Here is a 14,057-nt window from a genome sequence, read left to right as displayed (position 1 = left end):
ACAGAATCACAGGACTGCCAATTAACTTTGAACAATATTAAAAAATTGACCAATCATAAAAAGTTTGACTATAATACTCCCATCACTCCCACTTAACTTCACAAATGTTTAATGATAACATGGTTACAAAATATATCTTACCCTATAATATTTTCAGTAAATACACAGTCCCTGTGAACCAACGGACTAACTATGGTCAGACAAACCCCACTCTGAAACCAAGTGGCCGCTGTTGCTGGACTCACCCACAAACCAAACTTCTATGGACTTCTCCTCAAATCCTCCCCAGATGATTATCACATGAACATTTTCAAACTCCACTCTCGAAAAAACCCGCCTTAGAATCTTCCTCCAAACAACTTGTTCTCTCTCATCTGTTTCCAGCAAGGATCCACTTCCAGGATTGTAAACCCTCCTTTCAGTATTCCTTTGACTTGAATTGCCGCGTGCATTCAAATCTCTCAGGTACCCAGCTACCAGCAAAACATTATTGCTTCACAGGTTGTACTAAGATCATCAACCTAAGGATTGCTTCAGGTATCTCGCTTCTCCATTGGCAACTTCACCAACCCTGCACTTTTCAGCTCCGTTTTTAAATTCAATTATCAATACCTTGTTCAAATTCCATTCCCTTTTGTTCCTTTGACTTAAATCTTCCTAGAACTTCTCTATCCATTCCATGGTTTCCAGAATTAGCTGTGACTTTAGTTTCTGGGACTTGTTTTCCAGCCCATTACTCTATGGTTGTGCTGTTGCTCCTGGCAGAGCTGTGATTGCTGCCTTCTCTCTCTCTACCTAAAGGTGTCCCCTGGTTGCCAATCAACAGATCAGTCTTTCTTTAAGCTCTTGTTTGCTTTTCATGTCATGAATACCGTTTAAAATGAAACCAGAACCAGAACTATATACATGCAAATATTTTTGTTTAACATGAATCGAACTAGGGGTTTACCCTTTCTTATACAGAAACGCTAAATGTCTACTGTGGTTCATTTTAAAATACCTGTTCTTCAAGGGGTCACAAATGAGGGAAAGAGCCTAAGAGTAAGGGTTTGTCTTCCTAGAAACTGTAGTCAGTGATTGAATTTGAAAATGCAACATAGATTGACGGGGCCTGGGGGGATGGGGAGAGTGGGCAGTGAGCTGGTGAGCTATTTCATATGAGGAGGGCATACAGAGGTTGCAGGTGGATGTAGGTAGGCTGAGTGAGTGGGCAAAAATCTGGCTGATGGATTATAAGTGAGAAAATGTAAATGTATTCACTTTGGGAGGAAGCAAAAAAAAATTACGATATTGCCTAAATGGAGAATGACAACAGAATTCTGAGGTGCAGAGGGATCTAGGTGTTTTAAGGCATGAGTCACAAAAGGTTAGTATGCAGGTATTGTAGTAATTAAGGCTAATAGAATTCTATCCCGCGAGTCAGGATATCATGCTTCAGTTAGACGGGGTATTGGTGAGACCACATTTCGATAATTGACCGGAATTATCCGGCCGTTCCGACCAGCGGGATGAGTCCCGCCGGTGGTGCACCCCCACCATGGATTTCCCAGCGGTGAGGGGTGCATTCAACAGGAAGCCTCGTTGAGAACCAGGAGGTCCCAACACCGAGCAATGGTTGACCGCCTCTACTACGGAATATCCCACCCATTGTGTGTAGTTTTGGTCACCTTGTCTGTAAATGGGTTGGAAGATATTCAGAGGAGGTTTATTAGATTGATACCTGTATTGAGCAGGTTTCCTTATGAGGAAAGGTTAGACAGACTGGGCTTGTTTCCTTTGAAGATCAAAAGAGTGAGGGGTGACTTGATTGAACTATATAAGATCCTGAATGGCCTTGACAAGGTGAATGTGGAAAGGATGTTTCCTCTTGTCAGTGAGTCCAGCAATAGAAGCCACATTTTTAAATTTATGGGCACTGTCCCCCTTATAGGACAGTGATGAAGAGAAATTATTTCTCTGAGAGTGTTGTGAGACTTTAGAACTCTCTGCCTTAGAAGGTGGTGGATGTGGGGTAATTGAATATTTTTAGGGCGGAGGTTGATAGATTCTTGTTAGGCAAAAGAATCAAAGGTTATCGGGGATAGATGAGAACCTTGGTAAGGCCACATTTGGAGTACTGTGTGCAGTTCTGGTCGCCTCATTTTAGGAAAGATGTGGAAGCTTTGGAAAAGGTGCAAAGGAGATTTACCAGGATGTTGCCTGGAATGGAGAGTAGGACTTACGAGGAAAGGTTGAGGGTGCTAGGCCTTTTCTCATTAGAACGGAGAAGGATGAGGGGCGACTTGATAGAGGTTTATAAGATGATCAGGGGAATAGATAGAGTAGACAGTGAGAGACTTTTTACCCGGGTGGAACAAACCATTACAAGGGGACATAAATTGAAGGTGAATGATGGAAGATATAGAGGGATGTCAGAGGTAGGTTCTTTACCCAGAGAGTAGTGGGGGCATGGAATGCACTGCCTGTGGAAGTAGTTGAGTCGGAAACATTAGGGACCTTCAAGTGGCTATTAGATAGGTAGATGGATTACGGTAGAATGCTAGGGTGTAGATTGAGTTGTTCTTAATCTAGGACAAAAGTTTGGCACAACATCGTGGGCCGAAGGGCCTGTTCTGTGCTGTATTTTCTAATGTAGAACTCGAAACACAAACAGATCAGCCAGGATCTTATCAAATGGTGCAGCAGGCTCGATGGGCCAAATGGCCTACCTGTGCTCCTAATGCATTGCTGGTTTTAATTTGTTGAAAGGAAATAATTGACTTGTTTGCGTGAAAGTGTTAAAAAGCATCAAATTTATTTTTGAAGTGTGATTAAGCTCAAAGTCAAGCTGCGAAATAACATTCTGGCAGAACCATTAGATACTGGGTAACTTTAAGACTCTAATTACATGTTGTGGTAATGGAATTTTTGTTAATGGTGACTGCAATCAAGGTGATTTAAAAAAAAATTTGGGGTATGAATTTGAGGGATGTTACTGCTCAGGAGAGATAGGTAAAGAGTTGGAGAGCTTGCCACATCTGGAGGAGCAAAGTTCAGATGTACAGCAGGCGAGTAATTTTGTGATGATTGGAATCTATCTAATACACGCCCATTATAAAGTATGTTCGCTGTTGTCAATTAGGCCCTTTGTGAGAGTTTACGTGAACAGAACCCCAACTTTACAGCCAGAGTGCATGGTGACCTTTTCCTGCTGCACTGATTTACTTTTCATTTTCATCATTCCATCTTTTCGGGAAGGTGCACCAAAGTAATTGGCAGCAGTGAGCCTTCCCCGGGGATCAAGGACGCCGGAGACGAGGTCCTACCCGTTGGGGGCTGCCAGCCAATCAGAGGTTGCAGCTCTTCATTGCTCAGCAGCGCCACGAGGGAGGCAGTGGCTGCTGCAGTTGTACACCCACCCGCGGTCTAGGATCACTGTGGGACCCAGACACAGCTAGGTGATGGCGGGAGCAGGGATACAGGCTGGGGGCTGCGGGGGAGAATAGGTTGTGAGCAAGGGCGGGGGTGACTCTCAATGGGCTCCCCTTCTCGATGTCAAGCCTCTTTGATCAGGCACTGATTGCTTTTAAATGCGGGAACTACCCTCCTTCCCCACCCCTGCAAAGCCTGAAAAGGCCCCCGGTCAGGGTTGCTTTTCAGGCTTCCCGTTTGGTAAGACTGCCGCCAGCTACTGGGTGGATAACAGCGGTGGTGGGATGAGGGATGAGATCCTGAAGTCCTCTGTCCTTTTACTGTATGCCTAACCATTGTGCACTGGATCTCGAGTGATTGATTAATTGGTGTGGAATTCCTTGGTTTCCAAATAAGATTTCTTTGGTTTCTGTCTTTCAGAGTGATCCACATTAATTGGGAGATCTTCACCAGCTGCTGGGAAAAGAGCCACAGTCATGTTGCCAGGTCTTATCCTACCCGCATGCACCTTATTTTATTTCTCCATCCAGCCAGCCATCATATGGGGGGTAGAAGTGAAGACAACATTAGCCTCACCAATGATCTACAATAAGCCATTCACTGTGGTTTGGAACACGCCTATTGCAAAATGTAAAACTAAATATGATGTTACTTTGGATTTGAGTGCCTTTGACATTGTACAAAATGAAAATGGGCTCCTCATGGGGAAGAAGATCACCCTATTTGACAAGAAACAATTGGGGCTCTACCCATACTATACCGCAGAGGGGACCCCAGTGAATGGTGGTCTTGTCCAGAATGCCAGTCTGTCCAGGCACCTCGAAGTGTCAACAACAGACATTGACAAAGTAATGGATCAAGACTTCAGTGGTCTTGCAGTGGTAGATTGGGAAGATTGGCGACCACTTTGGGTCCGCAACTGGGGCAGTATGGATATCTACAGGAAAAAATCTGTAGAGCTGGAAAAAAGCAAAAACACTGATTTACCTGAGAGTGAGATTCTGCCGATTGCCAAAAATAAATATGAAACAGCTGCCCAAAATTTTATGAGTCAAACACTAGAGCTAGGAAAGACTCTGAGATCAAAGAGTTACTGGGGCTTCTATTTATTCCCCGACTGCTATAATTACTTCAAGGCAAACGAGCAAACCGGTTACACAGGGCAGTGCTCGGAGGTAGACATCCCTAGAAATAACCAGCTAGCATGGCTCTGGAAGGTATCACAGTGCCTGTATCCCAGTGTCTACATCGCTCAGGGAGCAGAGCCAGTTACTGTTCAAAAGTTTGTTCACTACAGGGTTAAGGAGGCTCTGCGTGTTGCTGCCCTTGGTCGATCCAATGAAGCCCTGCCTGTTTTAGTTTACGGCAGATATTCATACCGACATACACTCGACTTCCTTTCTGAGGTAAGCAGGAAATTGTTCCAGAATAAGTCAAATGGCATAGGTCCAAGCAGAGATGTAGGATGTAAAGTAACTAAAACTACAAACAAATACTTTATTGCATTCCAATTCAATGGGTTCCGAGATGGCTGGGAAGTCCAATCGTGATCTGCAGAAGCGGCCATTTGAAGGGCTTGTAGTGCTTGAAGGGTTGGGTAGATGGGTTGTTTGGAGAGCTGTGCGCCATGTCCAATGACTGTTTGTGGAGGATGCTTTATTCCAGCCCGCCCCTATGTAATGCATTGTTAAGTAACAACAGCCTTCTTCGAGGCAACGTCTAAGGTTGTGGGGGTGAGGGTGGAGCCGTGCCCAAGAGTGGCAGTCTTTGGGGTATTTTCAGCCAGATTTTCATCTGGGAAAGTGTGCCGTTGCCCTGGCTTTTGCATCCCTTTATTAAAAAAAAATCTTTTTATTGGCATTTCTCATATTTATAAACAATTGTATATGTACATCACATTTTTCTTACCCTTGGCTTCTGCATCCCGAATTGCACCCAGAGAATCCTGCTCACCCTATGTAATGGTATGTATATTGACTGGGATGTAAAGAGTTAACAAGTTAGTGATAATGCTTCTTACCTCTGGAGGGAACCACAGAACAGTCATATGTATATCATTTGACTTGGGGATTCTGGGAGTTAAGAGTTAGGAGTTAGAAGAGTGCATGGGAGCAGTTGTATTTGAGAAAGTCTGCTAGTTAGAGATAGCATAGCTTAATATAGAAACCTTCTGCTTTAGGAATGTGAATGAAACTTAGTTAGTAGTGTAATAAATCTATAGTTATGTTTGTTAACAAAGCTTTGTGTTCTTTATTCAACACTACGCATCTGAACCATCCAGGTAAAGCAAAATAGAGAACACAACATGGTGCACCTCACATAAAAACCGTTGTAAATAAGGCACAAATGTGTTTGTAAATACCAGATACACACGAGCTGTTACTCTGTAAGAAGTGGAAAACACCAGTAAAAATATTTTTAAAAATAACAACAGTTACACCAATGAAACGTGTCTACCCGCACCCCCCCGATTGATCACACGCATCGCCCCTTTCCGCCACCAACACTACATTTTGACACTAATCACGTGGGAACAGGCACAAAGGGAGAGAGCAATAGTGCTCCCCACGTCCGGGCCCGCTATCTGAAATGGCGAACCACAGATAAATACCACCCTCTGTCTGTCTCCGTCATTCAGCTACTCTTTAAGCAATTTTTAAGCTCTGGAATTCCCTCCTTACACCTCATCACTCTCCTGCCCCGCTATTGAGATTCTCAGTGAATCGCTGATCTAGAAAAATACTTAAATATTAAAGTAGCTGAAATATTATACACAAAGATAAAGTAAATAAATAATCAATCTAGTTGGTGGAATCAGCCCTTTAGAGCAATGGAGCCAAACACTAATATATTGTGAGGTAGATTTCCCACCAGGTGCTGAGGAAATAGTCTCCAAACTGCTCTGCCCCTCTGCATTCTCTCTGCCACTACTGGTATTGATTCCAGGAAGTGTAAAACTCAACTATCAATTAATGTGGATTCATATTGAAATCTTCCAACTCTTTCACAAGTACAAGCAGCTGGTATCAAGGCAAAATTCACAGGTGCCAGGGTTTGCCCACTTTATGATAGGTAGTGGCAGGTGGCAGAGAGTGAAGCTAAAAGCTGGGGAAGGGGGAAGGCCCTTAAGGGAATCAGAAAGGGGGGCTTTCGGGAGGTGGCAGTATACCAACCTTGGGGGACATTAGGACCTGCGTTCATACCGAGACAATGCACTCACGGTGAGATTATTACGAACTGTGTATGAGGCATGGGAAGACAAAACGAAAAGACAACTAACCCGGATGGTGCTTTTGAGACGCATCCATCAGCTGGCTCGAGATCAGCTTCAGTTGGCACAGGGGGCTTCTCCATTTTGTTGTTTTTCGATATCACATGGTATGTTGTACGTTACTTTGTAAAGTAACATGAGAAATATTTCAATCTTCTCATAAGTTGAAAATTGGCTCGACCCAGAGTACCTATTGTCTCCAATATGTGTTTAACATCTTTACCTGTCATTTTCCAGATTGACTTGGTCCACACCATTGGCGAGAGTGCAGCCATGGGGGCCTCTGGAATGGTTCTATGGGGAAATAATTACTATGCACGCACAATGGTGAGTATTTCATTCCCTAACATGTGAACACATTTAGCTGAGGACATGTATTAAGTGGCTGTAAGCTGGAGACAACGTGTAATTATTACAGTTGAATATCCTTCACCTGTTCGTCCAAAAACCAAACACTTGCAAAACCAAGCACTTTTTTGAAAGGCTATGCAATTCATTTTTATATTAATAAAGCAATGTAATATTGTACTCTAGGTGCAATAATAGTTAACAGGTGAGACGTAGGGTGTGTGCAAGTTGGCAAATGGAGACACAACCTAGTATTTGTAGACTATAGCTAGCCTGGGCTTAGGCTATTGCAATGTCAGTCGGTCTGGGCCTACCATATATACATTAGGTCCAAAAACCAAAAATATCTGAATACTGAAATGCAATCTGATTCACTAATGTCCTTTAGTGAAGGGAATCTGCCATTCTTAAATGGTCTGGCCTACATGTGACTCCAGATCCACAACAATACGGTTGACTCTTAAATGCCCGCTGAAATGGCTCAGCACACCACTCAGTTGAAGGGAAATTAGGGATGGACAATAAATGTCAGCAGAGCCAGCAACGCCAACATACCGTGATTGAAGTTTTATAAAATCGGCCCCAAGGGTTTCAGATAAAGAATACTTAGATTAAATCATCTCCACCTTTTGGCATCTCTGTCAGATAATCCATTGGGAGCAGCTAATTCATGGCAGAACCCATTAGTGTACCTTGATCCATTGTTCAAATTACCACATATTGAAGAACATTGAAAGTGCTGAATTAATTTTTAGGAACTCTCTTAGCAAGTATTTGTATTTCTATTTTTCTATTAGGAGACCTGCATGAATCTGAAGAACTACATTAACAATCAACTTGGACCGTACATCCTAAACGTTACGAGAGCAACAATGTTGTGCAGTAAGGTTGTGTGCAATGGCAACGGACGATGTGTGCGGAAGGACCCTGAATCCAAAGCTTATCTGCATCTTGATCCCAAATTCAGCAATGTGATCTCTGATCTTATTTCCACTGACTCTGAACGACTCCGTCAAGAATTTGATTCTGAAGCTCTGAATAGCATGCAAGAGCAGTTCACGTGCCAGTGCTACAAGAGTGGGATGGGGCCCAATTGTGAGACTACATCGACTTTTTAGATGATGAATTCAGCATTACTTTCTTCTTTTTTTTCTTAATGTATCAATTTAAGGTGGTGATTCAAAATTGCAAATCTCAGGTGCTACTTTGAAATGAACATTCTTACATGAAGCTAGAGTGGTGGTGTCAGTAAGCTAATTTAATTGCTGTAATCCCCATACTGCCTACACTTGTACACCTTTCAGAGGGTAATCACAAAACAGCAATCAGGAGCTCAAACCGTGGAGTCGATGTTGATCTCAGGGTGTCAACCAACAGAGCGAACTGGTTGGCCAGCCTTGAGGCTCTGGCCTTATTTGTATTTAGCAGGCATGCTGCAGCTGTCAAAATGGGGTCTTGATGCGTGTCACTGCTCCACGGCCCCAGGAGGTATGTGCCTGTTGGAACCCAATTTGCATGGGGAAAAGGCCTACTTCTGTTTCAGCCACATTCATCAGCAGCAATAAGGGTACACCCCCCCCCCCCCCCCCCCCCCCCAGATCATTCTCATCCTATCAATACCTACTTTCCAAAGTGAAAATTGACCCCCTTGGATTACTTTTTTCCCCATCTCCAGGTATAACCTCATCGCCAAGATCTGATCCAAACCTCAGGGTTTGAAGCCTGTTGTAGGAACAGAGCCATGCCTCAGTCCGATATTTGCAGTGCACCACTAAGGCAATTATTATTTACAACATTTCACTATTTTATTTAGCTCACCAGCAAATACTTAAATTTCCGTTATCACCTTTACAGTCTCAAATCCCAAGAATCACAACTGCAGGTCTGGGATCTCCTCCTTTTGAGGGCAAATGTGAAGGTTCAGGTTGAAAGGTCTGTCTGCACTCACTGTGGACACCTGCACCTGAATATCATCCATTTGGGAAGGTATCTTCCAGGACGCATGGTACTGACTGTATCTCAGCAAGGAGTCAACAGCTTCAAGAAGTAAAGACAGACAAAAGTGGGAGAGAAAGGTGTGTCAGCCTGATGGAAAGTATCCATGGGAGCAAAACCGGCTAATGTGTAAATTTTAGTCTTTGTGATGATACTCACAGCAAATTTGATTAATTAGGTGGTTGTGGTTGGGTTTTTAGACAGTTTCAGCATCGGCAAAAATGTGCTCCAAAATTATCCCCGAAACACCCCGCCTTTGCTCTTTCCATTTGTCCGCAGCACACGTTCTCGTCCTGAAATTGGTCATTTTTCATTTATGCGCACAAGAGGCAAGGCCGCACCCACACTAAGAACAGGGAGGACTTGCGATGGAATGCATAATGTGAAATTACGAGGGAATCCAGCTATAAATACGGGGCAGATTTCTTCATTTGGGAGACTATGCTCTCCCGCCTGAGCTGAATCGCACCTGATTTACACTCACAGTGGGAATACAAATCAGGAAGCGAGTCCCAATCCTTTCCCATGCAAATTTGTGCATGGCTAGGATTGCGACGGATTCCCTAGGGAATCCCGCTATCGGACCGACATTTTGAGCGGGCAGCCCGATAGTGAGGTCTGACGGCTGCGCCCCCTTCCCCCCCACAACAGAATGCAGCAATACAGTCCAGCCCGGTCCGCCAATGATTTTATGGGTCACCCCCAGCAACAGTAGAAGGGTGAGGTGACCCCTCCCCATGGCATCCCACTAGAGACCTCCTAATTAGAGAGACCCTCACCAGAGGTTCACGCCTGAGCTAGCGGGGGTCCGGAGCATCGGAATGGGATCGTAGCCGGGCGTTGGATTCTCCATCGCATTGGGAACTTCACTATCAATGGCGGGCGGCAGAGAATCCAGCCCACGGTGTTACAGAACTGATTCTCCTGTGAAGTAAGGATTAATAATTAAAGCAGAGTTCATCTGCTGGAGAAAAGTTCATAAAAATTTATAAAAATGCCTGAGCATAATAATGCACTCAAGGACACCAATATACTGTGCCTTTGGGTAAGATATATCCTTTAAGGTGAGGCCATTACTGAAAAAACAGGAACTGGCCTCTATATCACCTCAGCAAGAAATTGCTGAACTATAAGGTACCACACTCTGACAATGAATAACATAAGGGATGTCCCTGAATCCTGTGTGAAACTGGATCTTGGAAACTGAGTGTAGCAAAAAGTGAACGTAGGTAGTTCTTACAAACATTATGGACAGTAAATGCCCTCCAGGTTACAGCCTTGCTGAAGTCCTGTCTAGATTTATTGCCTCACCTTCTAAATCAAATGGAGCTCCATACAGGCCCGTGAGTAAGATTTGCTCTACCGTGGGCAGCACGGTAGTACAAGTGGATAGCACTGTGGCTTCACAGCGCCAGGGTCCCAGGTTCGATTCCCCGCTGGGTCACAGTCTGTGCGGAGTCTGCACGTTCTCCTCGTGTCTGCGTGGGTTTCCTCCGGGTGCTCCAGTTTCCTCCCACAGTCCAAAGACGTGTAGGTCAGGTGGATTGGCCATGATAAGTTGCCCTGAGTGACAAAAAGGTTAGGAGGGGTTATTGGGTTATGGGGATAGGGTGGAAATGAAGGCTTAAGTGGGTCAGTGCAGACCCGATGGGCCGAATGGCCTCCTTCTGCACTGTATGTTCTATGTTCTAACAGTTGTGAGTTTGAGTCAATTATCTACTTACCTGGTGTACAACTAGTTCCACAGCAACTTAAAGCCTTTTTCCTTAATCTTTGACTTTTGTAGCATTATCTCTCAATATTCTGTTCATTAGATGCTTGCAGCATTCTGCAATTATACTTGAAGACTATTGCTTGATGCACCTGTGCAGCATGGTCTAGAGTGACAGAGCACAGTTGTGCATCTGAGATTCCACACATTGAGCTCCTGGTTTCACTATCAGTTGGTGGTGAGAGTTGTCCAGATTCTTCTCTGCAAGGTTAGAAAGTTCCAGTGTGTGTCAACCCAGAGCTGCTGCACCAGATTCTGATTCTGTCTCGCATTATTACATCATGAAAAAAATCAATTCTGATATGTTTGTTACATACACCTTAGCCAGTCACATACCCTACGATGCTGCAACAGGTGTTGAGTTTCCATCATGAGCTGCTCTTCATTCTTATTGACCCAAGGGAAAGGAGAATGCTGGTAGGTTATAATCAGAGTGGAGATACAATAAAGGGTAGAGAGAATTGTTTGGGGAATAAGTAGACAACTCTAAATTATATCAGGGTAGAGCATTGAACAAGGGCATAAGATGGGTGTATGGGGACAAAATTGTAGAAGGCGCAAAGAATGGAGTCACAGCGTCTACTCATAGGACAATTCACAGTCGCACATCATAAACTGCTGCTTAAATGCCATCAGCCCCAAATTCTTGCTTGTGCCAAATAAAATCATAAGGATTACCAGTAGGGTGTCAGTGCTGATCCAGTGGACAAGGAGTTCAAAAGGAGATTAAAGCTCCAAAGAGTTTAAGTCATTGTCCTCCTTTGCATCATCCTGAGAATATGTATGATCAGCAGCAACTTAAAGCAAATCTGGTGGAGGTACAATCTAGGGTTTGATGTTCAGTCATTCCTTTCTATGTAATTCTGGCTTTAAAATTGGAATGTATGGTGTTTGGAAACTTATCAATAAACTTTCGAAATGGAGAAGCAAAATGTTGTGTGTATGGTATGTCCATTGGGAAAGGTTACGTATGTAGAAAGGTAGACTTGGTAGCAGACAAAGACCTATGAGAAGTTGGGCAGTATAGTACAATGGGTTAATAGTTATTGTAATGAGTAAGTGGTGAATATCATTATCATAGAATCCCTACAGTGCAGATGGAGGCCATTTGGCCCATCAAGTTTGCAATGACTCTCATAAAGAGCAGGTAAGGTAAAGTCGCCACAGTCCCAGGTGGCCATAGGCTGCTTTCCCCTTTGAGGGGGAGAGCTGACAGGTGGTGATTTAACCTGAGGATCACCTCACCTCAGGTGAGGGGCAGGGTTGGAAAGGCAGCCATTCATGAATAATCTATTCTAAAGAGCATGCTACCCATGTCCACTCACCCGTCCACACCGCACTATCCCTATAACCCCATAACCTAACCTGCACATCCCTGGACACTAACGGGCAATTTAACACGGCCAATTCACCTAGCCCGTACATCCTTGGACTGTGGGAGGAAACTGGAGCACCCAGAGGAAACTCCACACTCCCAAGGCCGGAATTAAACCTGTGTCTGCACTTTCTCCCGTGCCTGCATGGGTTTCCTCTGGGTGCTCCGGTTTCTTCCCACAGTCCAAAGATGTGCAGGTTAGGTGGATTGGCCATGCTGAATTGGCCCTCTGTGGGGTTACGGAGATAGTGTGGGGTTTTGGTTTAGGTAGGGTGCTCTTTCTGGACACATACACCCCCTGAGCCCGATGTTCCAGGACCCAGGTATCTGGGAAAAATTGTCTTTCTTTCCGGGTACAGAATAGGAAGGCACAGCAGCCTGCAGGCATCTGCAGCCACCAGCAGTGTGAACTGCTCTCAAAACTAACAAGGCAAATTCGCCATTTGCGATAACCTTCAGCTCTGCAGCTGGAGGCTGGTCACAGTGAAATTGAATTTCAGCACTAATGCCACAGCAGGACTCTGTCCTAGAAGTGTTTGGTGGGACAGACAGATTGCAGCTCTGTTATGGGTGTCCATAATATTTAAACATGGCTTGAACACCTCACAGATGCAAAGCCCCCCCCCCTCCCCCACCACCGGCCCATGGGCAACCACCCCCCCATCCCCCGAGCACTGGGGTAGCAGCTCCAGTGCCCTTGAGCTGAATGCCAGAAAATGGAAATGGCTACTCACCTCTCCACCTCCCCTCAGTTACCATCGTGCCAGGTTCATGTTTTTCGAAAGGAGTATTAAACAACGCCTGCCTGACTTCCGGGTGCGGCGATGACCAGCTGAGTCGCACGTTTCTTCAAACAGTTCTGTAAATCTAAACGCACAATTAAAGAAAGAAGGCAAGAGAACGTATGAAATGCAGGCAATCCAGAAAATTGGAAATAAGGAAAGAAATAAGAATACACATTTCCTAGGAGAAGTAAGGAATGAAAAACAGGAATTGTGGTTAGTTGCTGTAGAATTTAAAGGCTTTAAAACTAAGTTCAAACTTGATACTGGAGCCAGTGTTACATTACTGGCTGACCATCTGGAATGGCTGGAAGCAGTAAACATCCAGGCATCACAAATTAAATTGCATGGCCTGGGTGGTACGGATCTTCAAGTAAAAGGTGAGATAACTGCCAGCCCTAGCCACAAGGGGTGAGAAATTACAGAGACCCTCTATACTCAGCTCAACCAAAGAGCACCTTTATTGAGCAGAAATGCAAGACTACAACTTTTTAAGGTGAAAGGTGGAAGATATAGGAGGGATATCAGAGGTAGGTTCTTTACCCAGAGAGTAGTGGGGGCATGGAATGCACTGCCTGTGGAAGTAGTTGAGTCAGAAACATTAGTGACCTTCAAGCAGCTGTTGGATAGGTACATGGATTACGGGAAAATTATATAGTGTAGATTTATTTGTTCTTAAGGGCAGCACGGTAGCATTGTGGATAGCACAATTGCTTCACAGATCCATGGTCCCAGGTTCGATTTCGGCTTGGGTCATTGTCTGTGTGGAGTCTGCACGTCCTCCCCGTGTCTGCGTGGGTTTCCTCCGGGTGCTCCGGTTTCCTCCCACAGTCCAAAGATGTGCGGGTTAGGTGAATTGGCCAATGATAGATTGCCATTAATGTCCAAATTGCCCTTGGTGTTGGGTGGAGGTGTTGAGTTTGGGTAGGGTGCTCTTTCCAAGAGCTGGTGCAGACTCAGGGGGCCGAATGGCCTCCTTCTGCACTGTAGATTCAATGATAATCTATGATTAATCTAGGACAAAGGTTCGGCACAACATCGTGGGCCGAAGGGCCTGTTCTGTGCTGTATTTTCTATGTTCTATGTTCTATGTTCTATGTTTCG

General features: G+C 44.5%; 1 protein-coding gene across 1 annotated transcript; it reads left to right on the top strand.

Annotated features, from left to right (window-relative positions):
• Positions 1 to 3,836: 3,836 nt before the first annotated feature.
• Positions 3,837 to 8,548, top strand: LOC140387756 (hyaluronidase-1-like). The gene is made up of 3 exons (XM_072470899.1): positions 3,837 to 4,817; positions 6,920 to 7,009; positions 7,828 to 8,548. The coding sequence occupies exons 1-3, from the start codon at positions 3,888 to 3,890 to the stop codon at positions 8,146 to 8,148; spliced, it is 1,341 nt and encodes a 446-aa protein (XP_072327000.1). The 5' UTR covers positions 3,837 to 3,887; the 3' UTR covers positions 8,149 to 8,548.
• Positions 8,549 to 14,057: the final 5,509 nt, after the last annotated feature.

The sequence above is a fragment of the Scyliorhinus torazame genome, chromosome 13, assembly GCF_047496885.1.
Source record: "Scyliorhinus torazame isolate Kashiwa2021f chromosome 13, sScyTor2.1, whole genome shotgun sequence".
Taxonomy (NCBI): Eukaryota; Metazoa; Chordata; class Chondrichthyes; order Carcharhiniformes; family Scyliorhinidae; genus Scyliorhinus; species Scyliorhinus torazame.
Note: the sequence above shows the minus strand (reverse complement) of the source record. Positions and strands in the feature narration are given on the sequence as shown.